The following is a 14,534-nucleotide window of genomic DNA, read 5'->3' as shown; positions in this document are numbered from 1 at the left end:
CGGAGTCGTCGCGGACCACCGCCGCGGACCGCCGGAGCTGCGCCGCAAACCACCGCGACCGATACGAATCCGTGGAGAGGTAGAACGCATGGTAGAACGTAATTTTCTGGCCAGGATTTGGGGATTAAGAGGTTAAGAATCCTTCACCATGGTAAACACTGTAGCTGAGCGAGGCTACTTCCTGAAGACACTGCAGATCCGCTGTGATTGGCCGGTAGTGTATCATGTGTGTATGATCCGCGATGTGATTGGCCAACGTATACAGATGATGCAGATGATGATATTTTTCCGAGAAAACCGGACCCCGGCCAGGATCATAGAAAACATATAAAGAGAAGTCTTTAGAAGCTGAAAATAACGGAGTGGGTGTTCTAAAACTTTAGCGATTTAACAGTTAGGACAATTTGAAGATGGTATAACTTTAAAAAGATATATTCAAAGATTTTTTTTTTTTTTTTATAGCAGATCTACAAGCTCGCCACGCTGTGAGCTTGTATATCTGCTATTTTTTCAATAGCTAAAGTATAAACTAAGTTCAGGTCTTAATGGAGTTAAAGTTGTACCATGTAACTTTTTTTATAAAACAAATCTTAAAATTGTCCTAACTCTTAAATCGCTAAAGTTTTAGAACACCCACTCCGTTATTTTCAGCTTCTGAAGCCTTCTCTTTATATGTTTTCTATGATCCTGACCGGGGTCCGGTTTTCGCGCAAAAATTACGTCATCATACACTACCGGCCAATCACAGCGAGGGTTATACACTGCCGGCCAATCACAGCGCATCTTGAAGTGGGGTCGCTAGCTATCACAATAGGGCGGCCATATTTGTAGGCGCCTGTGTGTCTCTATCTATACTCGGGTGAAACACTCCGTTTCTCCGGAATGCCTGAACGCACAGGAACCAGGGACCCCTCTAAAGATAGATCTCGGCGAGGTGGAGGCAGACGCGGGGGTGACGCGGGGGTGTGAGGCCCGGTCCGCGGCGAAAAACGGCCGAAAGACGCGGACGCTACTGACCACTAGTTGAGCAACTTACACAGTATAGCTTTAAGAGGTTTTCTGCCCGGCAACAGCTACTTGTTGCCTCCTGCCTCCTTTCACCTGAAGAAGGCCTGTCTGTCTGTTCCACACATCACCCCACGCTGGGCTAATAATACACCTGTTATGAGTCCTGCACCGTTCTGTCTCTCTGCTTCTGTGGGCGCTTAATTGTTTAAAAGAGATCGACATGAAGCAGCCGTGATTGGTCTGGCGACAGAAAGATGCAGAGATTTATTTTGAGGGATTCGCGTTTCCCCACGGATCTCCATGGAGACTGGCGGAAGCAAAGCCGCGGCCCTGCGTAAAGCGAGAGGATGCACATTACATATAAGCAGGGGCGTCACACCAAATTCTGGGCCCTGGGTACAAGGATTCACTGCGGGCCCCCCATGAGTGTTAACTATTGAAAAATAGCAGATATACAAGCTCACAGCGCGGCACCGAGTGCCGCGCTGCAAGCTTGTAGATCTGCTATTTTTGAAAAATCGTGAAAATGTGTGCAAGAAACCTATGTCAAGGAGCCCCAAGATGATATGTATTTGGCCACGGACCCCGATCTCAAAATATTTAGTTCCAGGGACCCCCAGAAGCAAAATTTTAGTTAGAAATGTTCGCTTAAAAAATACATAATATTCAAAGATTTTCACACATTTTCACAACTTTTCAAAAATAGCAGATCTACAAGCTCGCAGCACGGCACTCCGCGCTGTGAGCTTGTATATCTGCTATTTTTCAATAGATAAAGTTATTAGGGCCCCTACACCTTGGGCCCTAGTAACTCAGTCCCACTTTCCTACCCCTTGTGACGCCCCTGCATATAAGTTACTTTGTCAGAGCAGTAGAGGACAAGTGCATTGTGGGTGAGAAACTGAAAGAAGAAAAAGTCTTCAAGTTCTTGTCGCTTCATACTAGATCCTGCCCATCCTATTGATCATGCATACTGCATCATGGGAGGTGTGTGTGCGCGCGCCCTTGTGCGCTTGCGTGCATACACAAACCGTGCATAATCTCCTGTCTCTTGCTATGTTTATCCTCTCTCTGTAAGTAGGCCTAATAGTTTTTCGCTATCTTTTCCTCTCCTCTCCCTCTATTCTTCTCCTCTCTGTCTTTCTCTGTGTATGCGTCGCTCTCTTTCTCTCTCTCCTTTCCTCTCATCCCTTCCTCCCTCTTTTCTTCTCATCTCTCTCCCACCCCTCTCTCACTCTCCTTCTTTCTCTCCCTCCCTCTCTCTCTCTCTCTCTCTCTCTCTCTATTCAAATTGCAAAAGCTTTATTGGCATGATAAAATATGTCATACATTGCCAAAGAATACATATAACATAAAACAAATCATAACATTGCATATACAGGGACATGAGTGAACAATAAACATCCTAACAATAATGATAGTAATAATGAAAACAAGTGAATAACAGATACAAAGATAACAGTAATATTGTCCACTGGCTTTCCCGCAGTTGATGACAACTCCACACAAATTGTGCTGCCAAAAAGGTGCTTTTGGACTGTTCTCTCAGAACATATTGAAGTGACGATGTGTTAATGGTGGAATCAAGTTCTTTATATCTTTCTTAAATTTTAGGGAAGAGTGATGCTCTAATGTCTCTGTCTCCACCTCTCCTTGAGAACGGAGTGAACACAGTCTGTCTTCTCTAGGCAGCCAGCTCTGTTTGTGTCTGCCTGTTTCTATGGCCAGGTGGTGGTCACTGCGATCTGTTCATAGTCAAAGTCTTCCTCAGTTTTGGATCAGTAACAGTGGACAGGTAGTCTGCAACTGTGCATTCTCGGTGTAGGGCCAAATAGCATTCTAATTTGCTTGGGGTTTTTGTTGTGTTTTTCCAATAGGTGATATAGTTTTCTTTTAGTAGTTCGTTTTTCATTTGGATCATTTGGTTCGTGGTGGTTGTTTGAATCAGAGAAGGGTTGGTGGAGGTCAGTCTCAGGACCAAAGGACTGAGGGGACTCTTGCTTATGTTCCCCTCTCCGCATTTTAAGGGTTGGCGCCGGAGGTAGGGTCACTATTTTGAAGGTGCTTGTGAAATTTGAATGCTCTTTTCTGAATGTTAATTCGAAGAGGGAATTTGCCAAGTTCTGCTCTGCAATCATTGTTTGAATACAAAAATACAATAAGAATGCGAGTGTCCATGAGTCAGCCATAGTCCACAGGACATGGTGTTGTTTTGACCAAACCAGTGTGTTCTTAATTCGCTGGTAAGTAGACCAAATCACGTCTTTTTCACCATTTTAACGCATTCACGGACCTCTCTAAGGTAGATAACATTATTAAAAGAGTGAAAAAGACGTGATTTAGTCTACTTACCAGCGAGTGAAAAATGAATGGGGCGGACGTTGCAGAGGCTCGCTAAGAATGAGAACAGGCTCCAGTAAGCTAGGCTAAGTTAGCTTCCCACCATAGAGTAAATAGGCTTTCCACGCTTACTATGGGAGTCGACGTAAGTGACGTAACTCTCTCTATCAATGGGTCTGGACCAAACGAGTCGGCAGCCGCGAGCTTTCACATTGCATCATGGGATATGAAGTTTTTTCGCTCACCAGCGGCGGCGGCAGCAGCAGCATCTGTTTACCTGGTAACCATGGTAACCAGGTAAGACGTCTCTGAGCGTCTTAACGGGGCCGCGGCACTCCGCAGGGGTAAACGTTAAGACACCTGCCAGTGGTGGCAAACTCATTTTGGGGTGAGGGCCGCATTGGACGAAAGCTGACTTGATGAGGGCCGCAACGGCGCAACCAGTCACGGATCGGAGGACATGCACAATCGTGCACATGTTCCCTCTGTTTTTCTTCCTGTTGTCTCAGTCACTGCTATAGCTAGCAGTGTAGCAGTATATAATTTTACAAATTGTGTTCATTATTAAGTAAAATAGCTACATTCATTATTTGTATTACAGTTGCAGCCTACAAGAAATTTGGTACGAGAGATGCTATTTGTTTAAGAAGTGCCAATAAGAATAAACCATTTGATAATAGAATAATTCAATTCCTAATACGGTCTCTGCTGGAATTTTGTTTGATGCAGTACAATAATTATTTTTATTTTATTTTAAGTAATGAACAATAATGGAATATGCAGAAGATATCAGTGAATAATAATACTTTAAAAATAATACATATTTTTGCATTTTAAACTCCTTTTTTAATTACTTTTCATAAGTTAGAAAAAGACGTTATTTTCTTAGCAACATTATTTTTTCATGCCAAATATGTGTAATCTTTGAGTACAGTTTGGACGTTGCAGGTGTGTTCAGGTATATTCATAGTCAGCCCCCAGGTATGTGTATGTATGTGTGTGTGTGTGTGTTCTACTGTATGTTGGTGCAGCCCAGTACTCTCTCTCTCTCTCTCTCCCCTAGGCTCGGGGTCTGGACCTGTCTCGTGTCAGGGCCTGCGTGGTGGTGGCGGAGGAGCGGCCCCGGATGTCGCTGACTCACTCCTTCTCCAAGCTGTTCAAGGACCTGGGCCTCCACCCTCGCTCCGTCAGCACCGCCTTCGGCTGCAGGGTCAACCTGGCCATCTGTCTGCAGGTTAGAGACGGGAGACGGATCTCTGGGATCCATTACTTTCAAAGAGCTGTTCAAAAGACTGGCTCGTTTAGATATACACAGGGTTCCCACGGTCATGAAATTCCTGGACATATTTTGAAATTAGAAAAATATTTTTCCAGCACTGGAAAAGTTTTGGAATTGATCAAGGGTCCTGGAAAAATACTATGCATTTTCTTTGGATATTTATTTTGTTAATACCTCTGAAATGACAAATTAAACATTGGCCAAATTGTCAAATATTAGAGGCAGAAATTGTGAAAATAGCAGATCTACATGCTCACAACGCCGAGGCGTTGTGACTGTGAGCATCTAGATCTGCTATTTTCACAATAAAACCATGTTATACAAAATTCCTTAACTCTTAGTGCTCGTCAGGGTGCCGGGGTCCCCAGTTCAAATACCACTGGCATACACTACCTGTCTTTGGGCATTGCGCATAGGAGTAAGCAACTCGTTATTGAGCTGAATTATTGTTATATAGTCCTGGAAATCGGGTTAAATATTCTGGAAAAGTTTTGGAAAGGTTTTGGAAATTAAATGGTAAAGATGTGCGGGAACCATGTATACATTTCCGCCATTTGAATATAGGCGATCTACAAGCTCTCTCAGTATGTACTGTGTGTTGACTGTGTGTTTGTTTGTTTGATTGATTGATTGAAGAATTTATTAGAAGTTTGCAATAGAAAAAAAGTACAGTTTCATGACAGTACAAATCAATGGTACAAGGTCAACTAAAAGGAGATCCTAGAAAGCCGAGGCTTATTTCCACAGGAACCACACTTTAAGTATCTCATATAACATTGAAAGACAGACGGATAGAACATAGTACTTTATCTAGGATAATATCAGTTTCAAAAGCATAACATCAAAATACAAAGGCAGAAAAAGAATAATAAAAAAAAGGGGGGGGGGCATGGGGGCTTAGTCTATTTACAAGTCACAGGTAGCAGCTGTCTGAAGGTGACTTTTCATACCAATTTTGAAGGAGGCTAAGGATTTGCTCTCCTTTAGGGCTTGAGGAAGGGCGTTCCACATGTTGATGGTGTAGCAGGAGAACGAGTTAGAGCCTTGTTTAGTGTTAAATCTACGTTGATGATGATTAGTGGAGCTGCCTCTGGTGTTGTGGTCGTGAACATCCTTGACCTTTAAGAAGTAGTTTGTCAGGTACATGGGAATCTTGGAGGTGTAGTGTATCTTGTACACCAGGCCCACTGACTGACTGTGTGTTGACTGTGTGTTGACTGTGTGTTGACTGTGTGTTGACTGTGTGTTGGCTGTGTGTTGACTGTGTGTTGACTGTGTGTTGACTGTGTGTTGACTGTGTGTTGACTATGTGTTGACTGTGTGTTGACTGTGTGTTGACTGTGTGTTGACTGTGTGTTGACTGTGTGTTGACTGTGTGTTGACTGTGTGTTGACTGTGTGTTGACTGTGTGTTGTATGTGTCTGCAGGGTACGTCGGGACCAGACCCCACCACGGTCTATGTGGACATGAGGGCACTGCGTCACGACAGGTGAGGACAGCCTGTCACTCATTCCTCTGCCGCCGCTTTCTTTACCATATCCTCTCTCTGTCGGTGTCGGCTGGACACCTCCTACGTCCAAAACCGTTTACTTTTCAGGAGTCAAGTTCGAATGTGGCAAAAAATACTTTTGATGCTTTTGTGTGACGCTGTAGTACGTTCGAGTATGGCGTTCATTTACGAGAAAGACAGCGTAAAAGCTTAAAACATGAAGATGCATCGGGTGCAGGGACCAGCATGGTCTCTGAGTCGTGGACCGTATGAATGCTCACATCTTAGAACGTAGAGAGACACTTAAATTAAAGCCTTAAGTATGTTTATATTACTATTATACAGTTACAGGAAAAGATTTAGATTGGGGCCAGGGTTACGATTAGGATTCAAGCATTTCAGGATCAAGTTTAGGGTTTGGGCAAGAGGTCAGGGGTTAGAGGTGTGGGTAGGGGTTGGTGTTGGCATCTAATTATGACATCCTCATAGTAATACATACAGTGTGTGTGTGTGTGTGTGTGTGTGTGTGTGTGTGTGTGTGTGTGTGTGTGTGTGTGTGTGCGCGCGCGTGTGCACGTGTATGTGTGCGTGTGCGTGTTTTTCAGGGTGCGTCTGGTGGAGAGGGGTTCTCCTCACAGTCTACCACTGATGGAGTCTGGGAAGGTGAGTCTTTTAAGCCCTTTGCACACAGGCGCGTTTATCCGTACGGATAAAACGGACAATTTCACTTTTAAAAAAGAAAACAATGATTCTCTACGACCTCATGCACACCGGATCCGAATTGGCCGTGCGACGAGTGGCTGCGGCCGTGCGTCTTTTTCTCGATCGAACCCAGTTCGATTCGTGCGTCTTGTCGCATGCGGTAAAAAACTCATCACTCCTTTTATGACTCCTTTTGGGATCCGCAGCGCCGATTCCGCACAGCCTTGCACACCAAATCCAATGCGTTTTATTCATGCAGCAAACGAAAAAAACGCAACTGTCCTGTGTGCAAAGGGCTTTACTCCCGCTACCTTGCTGTGACATTTTTTTTTGTTTGATTGATTGAATACTTTATTAGACAGAAATGCAAACAGCACGAGTACAGTCATACACTTGGTCTAAAAGGATATCACACACAAAAAGTCCAGTGTACTTTTTTCCATTGAGGTCCTATATATTCAATTCATCAACATAGCAAAAAAGTCACACCCATTCCAGTGTGAAGTGGGCTGAACGATTACACGTCTCCATTCCGACATACGCTAACCCGGCCTAACCTCTATTGAAGTGTTGCCACTCCGACAATAAGAAGTCACTGTCGGAATGGAGACATGTTGGAATGGAGAGCACCCCCCGGGCTGAACAGAGTAGAAAAAAAAATATATATATATAAAAAGAAAGAAATGGGGGGGTGAACACAACTAATGGAGAAGTGATATTTACCTCCCCCTATGGCAGGTTCCCCAATTAGTTTTCCCCAAGGGCCGAATTACGTCTAGGGTACCAAGCTGAGGGCCACAACATTGCAGGGGGGGGCGACGGTGCGTTCCCGCTACTCCAGGGACAGTTCAGATATCGTCGTGAAAATCTTGTATGTCCAAAACCATTGGTTTTGCATTTATCATTTTAAAAAATATTTAAACTAGTGAAAACTTGTAGATCTGCTGTTTTCACTACTTTTGTGTGACGGTCTTGTAGGATGAAGCAAGGCTTTACTTTGCGAAAGAACGTACAAATTTGGAGATACGAGGTTTCCACCCGACAATGATGATATACTAGTGTTGTTGCTGCTCTTATACCACCATTATTACTGGGGTTGGTGGGGGCCAGACAGTAGCCCCCTGCGGGCCGCAAATGGCCCGCGGGCCGCCTATTGGGGAACCCTGCCCTATGGCCTCCTGAAAGGTGGGTGTTCAGGCCTGTGGTGAAGGAAGGCAGTGGGATGGGGTCAGGGCATTCCACACTTGGGTGGCCGGGCATAATAACGTTATTTATAGAGCACTTTTGAGTCACACAGTGCTGCACAACCATACTGTAAGGGCTGGGGCTTATGTGACTCATAGGGTTGCCAACTCCGAGAGTTTCAAATACGGGACACCTCATTATATTTCTGAGGAAAGGTGCGCCGAAAAATCGGATATTTTCGGTTATAAAGTTGGCTAAAACGGGCATTTTCCTATATTAAATCATATTTTTCCTTTCACAATATCATTTCGGGTGTCTTTGGGCCATGTCCTATTACCTTAAAATCATGTAGTGTATTTTTTATTTTATTTTTTCTTCCAAAACAGGTCTACCTGGTTCTCATGTGCCCACTCTTTGGTTACCCAACAATAGTTTAATCATATTGGCATACAGTAATAACCATTAGGTTTTAAAAACAAAATCAACGCATGCTTATGTTATTTCACATACCAGCCTGTCTGGGGTCGCTTTAGTAGTTGGCAGACAAGAAATACTGTAGTGCTCCCAGGAATACCAATATATCCATGGCTTATTTTCTGCTTGCTTTTTCACTTTGTTGTTTAGGCTATCACCTATCATGGATTCATGTCTAATCTGTTTGTACACAATCTTCTGTCACGCGTTTTCTTTTTTAAAGACATTCAACTCGGTATCGCTCGCACTTTCGCACAGGCAACTGTGGATTGTACCTACAGCCCATGGGAACGGATTGTGTAGGCGGCGGAGTGGCGGAGCCTGTGTCTTAGCAACACTGTGTTAATAAGCCAATGGGCTGCTTACAAACAGCACAGCGCCTCACTCAGCAATGGGATGCAGCACTTGACTCAGAGGAGAGCAGAGTGGAAGCTCTCTGACAGGCAGAATCGCTGTCATTTCTCAATTAAATCATCCCGTCATTCATATTTATCCCCCAACCTTCAAATACGGGACAAAGAGCGTCCCGTTTCAGTTCAATACGGGACACGTCTTTTAGTTTCCAAAAAAGGGACGATCCCGTATTTTACGGGACGGTTGGTAACCCTAGTGACTCAGCCTCATATAAGAGCGTGTATCTTTTCTGCATCTAGCTTAAGGCAAGACCCAAATTCAGAGTGAACATTTTTAACTCAAATCTTTGCTTCTGGTGGTCCCTGGGACAACATATTTTGAGATGGGGGTCCGCGGTTTTTCTGAAAAGACTTATGTTGCTATATCCGCTATAGATAATAGACACACGCATAGGAGCCACATCATGCATGGTGGTAACCATGGTGATCGTATTATGTTTGTCTGGTTGTGCAGATCCTACCTGGGGTGAGAATCATCATCGCCAACCCTGAGACCAAGGGTCCCCTGGGGGACTCTCACTTAGGAGAGGTAAGCACGTACACCTTTCTCTTTCTTTCTTTCTTTCTTTCTTTCTTTCTTTCTTTCTTTCTTTCTTTCTTTCTTTCTTTCTTTCTCCTCTTCTGCCGCCTTTCTCTGCCCCACCTCCCCTCTCTCCCCCATTTCTTTTCCACTCTCTCCTTGACATTTATCTCTTGGCACCTTCTGCTATTATTGAGAGGCTAAGGCTAGCGCGTAAGGCACTGGCAAAATTATAATTTATTTCACGAAAAGGTAAGAAAAATAAACAAAATGGCCAGCATGGCGGCATCCATGATGGATTTAATCCTGGCGTTGAAAAAAGCATAAAATAATGGTTACTACAGTTAAATGGTGTTGTGTTCATTGTACTGTAGATCTGGGTGCACAGCGCCCATGAGGGCAGTGGTTATTACAGTTAAATGGTGTTGTGTTCATTGTACTGTAGATCTGGGTGCACAGCGCCCATAAGGGCAGTGGTTATTACAGTTAAATGGTGTTGTGTTCATTGTACTGTAGATCTGGGTGCACAGCGCCCATAAGGGCAGTGGTTATTACAGTTAAATGGTGTTGTGTTCATTGTACTGTAGATCTGGGTGCACAGCGCCCATAAGGGCAGTGGTTATTACAGTTAAATGGTGTTGTGTTCATTGTACTGTAGATCTGGGTGCACAGCGCTCATAACGGCAGTGGTTACTACAGCGGCTACGGCGAGGAGGTTCTTCAGTCGGACCACTTCAACTCCAGGCTCAGCTTCGGAGACACGCAGACCGCCTGGGCCCGGACCGGGTACCTGGGCTTCCTCCGCCGAACCGAGCTCACCGACGCCAGCGGGGGTAAGGCGTCGTTTCTCAAACAGTGGGGCGGGGCCCATTTGTGGGTTGCGGGAAACATATTTATGGGTCCCTTAATTTTCTGTTTGTTTTAAAATATTATTATTTCAAAACATTTTAAAAAAAACATAATAAAAAAGCAAAAATTTTCATGGATTAAAAAGCAAATTCAATGATTTTTTCCTGGTAATTTCATGAAGAAATCAAAGAAAAATCTAAGAAATGTCATACATTAGAACATAAATGTTTAGGCAGTAATGAAAATAGCCGATCTATAAGCCAATAACGCGCGTTGTGAGGAGCTTGTAGACGGCTATTTTCACTAGTTTAGGTCCCTTGCATATGTCTAATTTCTCTTTTGGGTCACCAGCTAAAAGGTTTGGGAACTCAAGTCCATTTTGAATTCCCGACTGCTACTTGTAACAGTTTCCACATTGCAGTTTTGATGCTTTTACATAAGTAAAAAACAAATGTGAGTACTTTTTTCCAACACTGCCTTTCCCCCTCATGCTCCTCCATTCCATGTCCGTCCCTCTGTGCGTCTGTCCGTCCGTCCACGCAGAGAGACACGACGCGCTGTACGTGGTGGGTGCCCTGGAGGAGGCCATGGAGCTGAGGGGGATGCGCTACCACCCCATAGACATCGAGACCTCCGTCATACGCACACACAAGAGCATCATGGAGTGGTACGTACGCTGTTGTTTGTGTGGTTGCCCTAACAGGGCAAAGACTAGATGTACAGGGTTCCCACGGTCATGAGATTCCTGGAAATATTTTGAAATTAGAAAAATATTTTTCTAGTACTGGAAAAGTTTTGGAATTGATCAAGGGTCCTGGAAGGTCCTTTGGTTATTGATTTTGTTAATACCTCTGAAATTACAAATTAAACATTGGCCAAATTGTCAAATATTAGATGCAGAAATTGTGAAAATAGCAGATCTACATGCTCACAACGCCCGAGGTGTTGTGAGCATGTAGATCGGCTATTTTCACAATAAAACCGTGTTATACAAAATTCCTCTACTCTTAGTGCTCGTCAGGGTGCCCGGGTCCCCAGTTCAAATATGATTATTTTGTGGGTCACGGCCTGAAAACGTTGAGAACCACTGCCAATACACTACCTGTCTTTTTGCATTGCACATAGGAGTAAGCGACTCGTTATTGAGCTGAATTATTGTCATATAGTCCTGGAAATCGGGTTAAATATTCTGGAAAAGTTTTGGAAATGAACTGGTAAAGATGTGTGGGAACCCTGTATGTAGTACTTGTCCCACTGTCATCCATTCATCCGGGGGCGTCAATTGGGTATGGCAGGGGTATGCAGCTGCCATACCCTGGGTCCAGGGGGGAGAATACAAGTTACTTTAAAATATAAATCCATGAATGTCTCATTGTCTATCTGCTGGTTATGTTGTTAAATTACATTAAAATAACTACAAATGCAAAATTTAACAAGGTATTAGGCTATAATTATATTCTCCACACTTGTATTCCCCCCATCTTGACAGAATGGTATATTCCCAGGTTCCGCAGGCCAGCTGCACAGGTGCAATTCATTATTGCCATATCCAGCCCAAGAAACCATAGACATTTTGGGGGAAAAAATTAGAATGTACTTCTTAAAATAAATATATCATGCCTGTTGCTAAGGTATGGCAACATGACTGGTGTCTTGCACTCGCGCAAGACACCAGTCATGTTGCCATACCTTACCTTTTTCGGAACTGACGCCACTGCATTCATCTTTCAATCAATGGCTCCGTCCCGTGTGTCCCCGTGCAGCGCGGTGTTCCCCTGGACCAACCTGCTGGTGGTGGTGGTGGAGCTGGAGGGGTCCGAGCAGGAGGCCCTGGACCTGGTTCCCATGGTGACCAAGGCGGTGCTGGAGGAGCACTACCTGATCGTGGGGGTGGTGGTGGTGACCGACGTGGGCGTCATCCCCATCAACTCGCGCGGCGAGAAGCAGCGCATGCACCTCCGCGACGGCTTCCTCCAGGACCAGCTGGACCCCATCTACGTGGCCTACAACATGTAGTCGTGTCGTGTCGGTGCGCACGTGTGTGTGTGTGTGTGTGTGTGTGTGTGTTGGGGTTGGGTTTACGGGGAAAAACCCGGAGGAGGAAACCGGAGCCGACATCCGAGGCAAACCGTGGAATCACGGTTCCGTCACGTTTGGAACCGTTTCCGGGGGAAAACGAGTTTTATCACACCGGTCGGACTGAGCTGGTTTTGTTGGACTTCACAATTACAATACTGGTGGTTCTTAAACTTTTTATTTTATTTTAAGGGCCACCATAACTCCCGAGAGTGTACGAATGGAACCAAATGGACCGCTAAGGGTCTGTTTTGTTTGCATCTTGTACATTCTCAGCGTTACAGACCTGTAAGGTTCCATTTGGAACCCTCTATAGGAATCATGAAAGGGAATTGGACCGCTAAAGAGGGAATCGTTAATCGACCGGAATCGTTAAAATCCTAAGGGATCCCGACCAGAGTCTCTGTGTGTGGAAAAATAGTGGAGCGAGCATGCGTGCGTATGCCTACCCATGTGCGTGTATATCGCTGTTATTGTTCATTTATTTCCCCAAAAGAAAAATCAAGATGTACTGTATTTTTGAATCTGCATAGTGGTCTGTACGTCGTCCGCTTTTTTTTTCTTGTTTTCTTCAGAGCCGTGTTGTGCCGGTCGGTTCGTTTTGGCTCGTCGGCTGGTTATGTTGGAGCGGTGTGATTGGGTGGCGCTATGACCAATTAGATTCACACACCCCTCCCCCGTTGAATCCCGTGACCAGGAAGTAAACATGTATAGTGTCACTGTATAAAAAAAGAAAAAAAAAAGAAAACTAAAAAAGACAAATCCCTAGGGCGAACACTGTAGCCTACCGAGGAAACCGGAGCGGTTGTTACACCACCATGATGTTGTTTTTATTTTAATCTTTAGCGGACAGAGAGAGACTGTATTATCTGTCGACATGTTTTACTGGTCAAATCCCAGACTTGTTGTACTATGAAATGATTTTAGAGCAGGGGGGGGGGGGGGGGGGGAGGGGGCAGGCAAGATTGATGTAAAAAAATATATAAATATTGTATATAGACATAATCTATATGGAGAGATACCTAAAAACACATTGGAGGTATAGTAGCCCCTATATGCAGCTCTCTCCACCTGCACCCTGTGTGTGAGCGCGCGCGTGTGAGCGCGAGTGTGTAGCCCGTATGTCCCTGTCTTCTTGTCTCATTGGTCTGTGTGTGTGTGTGTGTGTGTGTGTGTGTGTGTGTGTGTGTGTGTGTGTGTGTGTGTGTGTGTGTGTGTGTGTGTGTGTGTGTGTGTGTGTGTGTGTGTGTGTGGCGGGGGGGAGGGTGAATTCTTTAGTTCCCACGGTTCCATTGAGAGCAACGGAACAATGGAACAGTTCCATTGTTAAGTTGAGTTCTGTTGTTCCACGCTGCACTCCTCTCATGTGAACTCTGACCTGGGAAGAAATCCATCCACGGCTCGGCAGATGAGGTGCGCGCGCGCGCGTGTGTGTGTGTGTGTGTGTGTGGGGGGGGGGAGTGGGGGGCAGAAAAGAGTAAAACCACAGGCTTGGAACCTATGTGAACAGCAGCACAGGTAGCTGCTAGGGCATTCACCAAATATTCGAATATTCGAATATCAAAGTCACTATTCGACATTGTTCACCGAAGTAGAATATTCGCTTAGTTTAATTAAAGTTGTCGATGCCCCTGTTAATGCTCTATACCAGGGGTTCTCAAACTTTTTTAGGCTGTGACCCCCAAAATAAACATATTTGAACTAGGGTCCCCAACCTGACAAGCACTTGGAATTGTAGGTATTACATGTGACTCGGTTCCGCAGATACATATTTTCACAATGTTCGCCTCTTGCTTACTTAATATCAGTTTGGCCAGTCCTGTAGAATATTCGACTATTCGAATACTTTGAGGTCGAATAATTCGAATACTAAAAATCACTATTCGTGAATGCCCTAGTAGCTGGTCCTGGAAAGATGCTCCCTCTCTTTGCTTAGACACGTCGAAATGCCACCATCTTGACAATTCATCCGTTGGAGGAAAAACAAAACGTGTTCTTTAACCAGGCACTGTAACGTAAGCCCTATGTACTTTAATCGTACGACCAATTATGAAAATAGCTGTTCTATGAGCTTCGTAGATATGCTATTTCTTTTATTATTATAATTTTTTTAAGCGTTTCGAAAATCATACGATTTTTTCTTCTGCATATAATGAAATGCCAGAGATGGGGACTCCAGGTTAAAAGTGGTTAAAACGT

The 14,534-nt window shown here is 44.5% G+C and overlaps 1 protein-coding gene across 1 annotated transcript in view; it reads left to right on the top strand.

The window, feature by feature from the left end:
* Window positions 1–12,275, top strand: part of LOC308306946 (disco-interacting protein 2 homolog C-like) — a gene marked incomplete at both ends in the record, with an annotated part of 131,653 nt that extends 119,378 nt beyond the window's left edge. The window contains 7 exon segments of the mRNA XM_080752002.1: window positions 4,412–4,582; window positions 6,055–6,116; window positions 6,722–6,779; window positions 9,345–9,419; window positions 10,069–10,243; window positions 10,803–10,926; window positions 12,023–12,275. Of these exon segments, the coding sequence (XP_080608128.1) occupies window positions 4,412–4,582; window positions 6,055–6,116; window positions 6,722–6,779; window positions 9,345–9,419; window positions 10,069–10,243; window positions 10,803–10,926; window positions 12,023–12,275 (918 nt within the window).
* Between the last annotated feature and the right edge of the window lie 2,259 nt (window positions 12,276–14,534).

The sequence above is a fragment of the Nannobrachium achirus genome (assembly GCF_963921795.1).
Source record: "Nannobrachium achirus genome assembly, chromosome: 21".
Classification (NCBI taxonomy): domain Eukaryota; kingdom Metazoa; phylum Chordata; class Actinopteri; order Myctophiformes; family Myctophidae; genus Nannobrachium; species Nannobrachium achirus.
The sequence above is the reverse complement of the archived record's forward strand: the minus strand, read 5'-3'. Positions and strand labels throughout refer to the sequence as shown.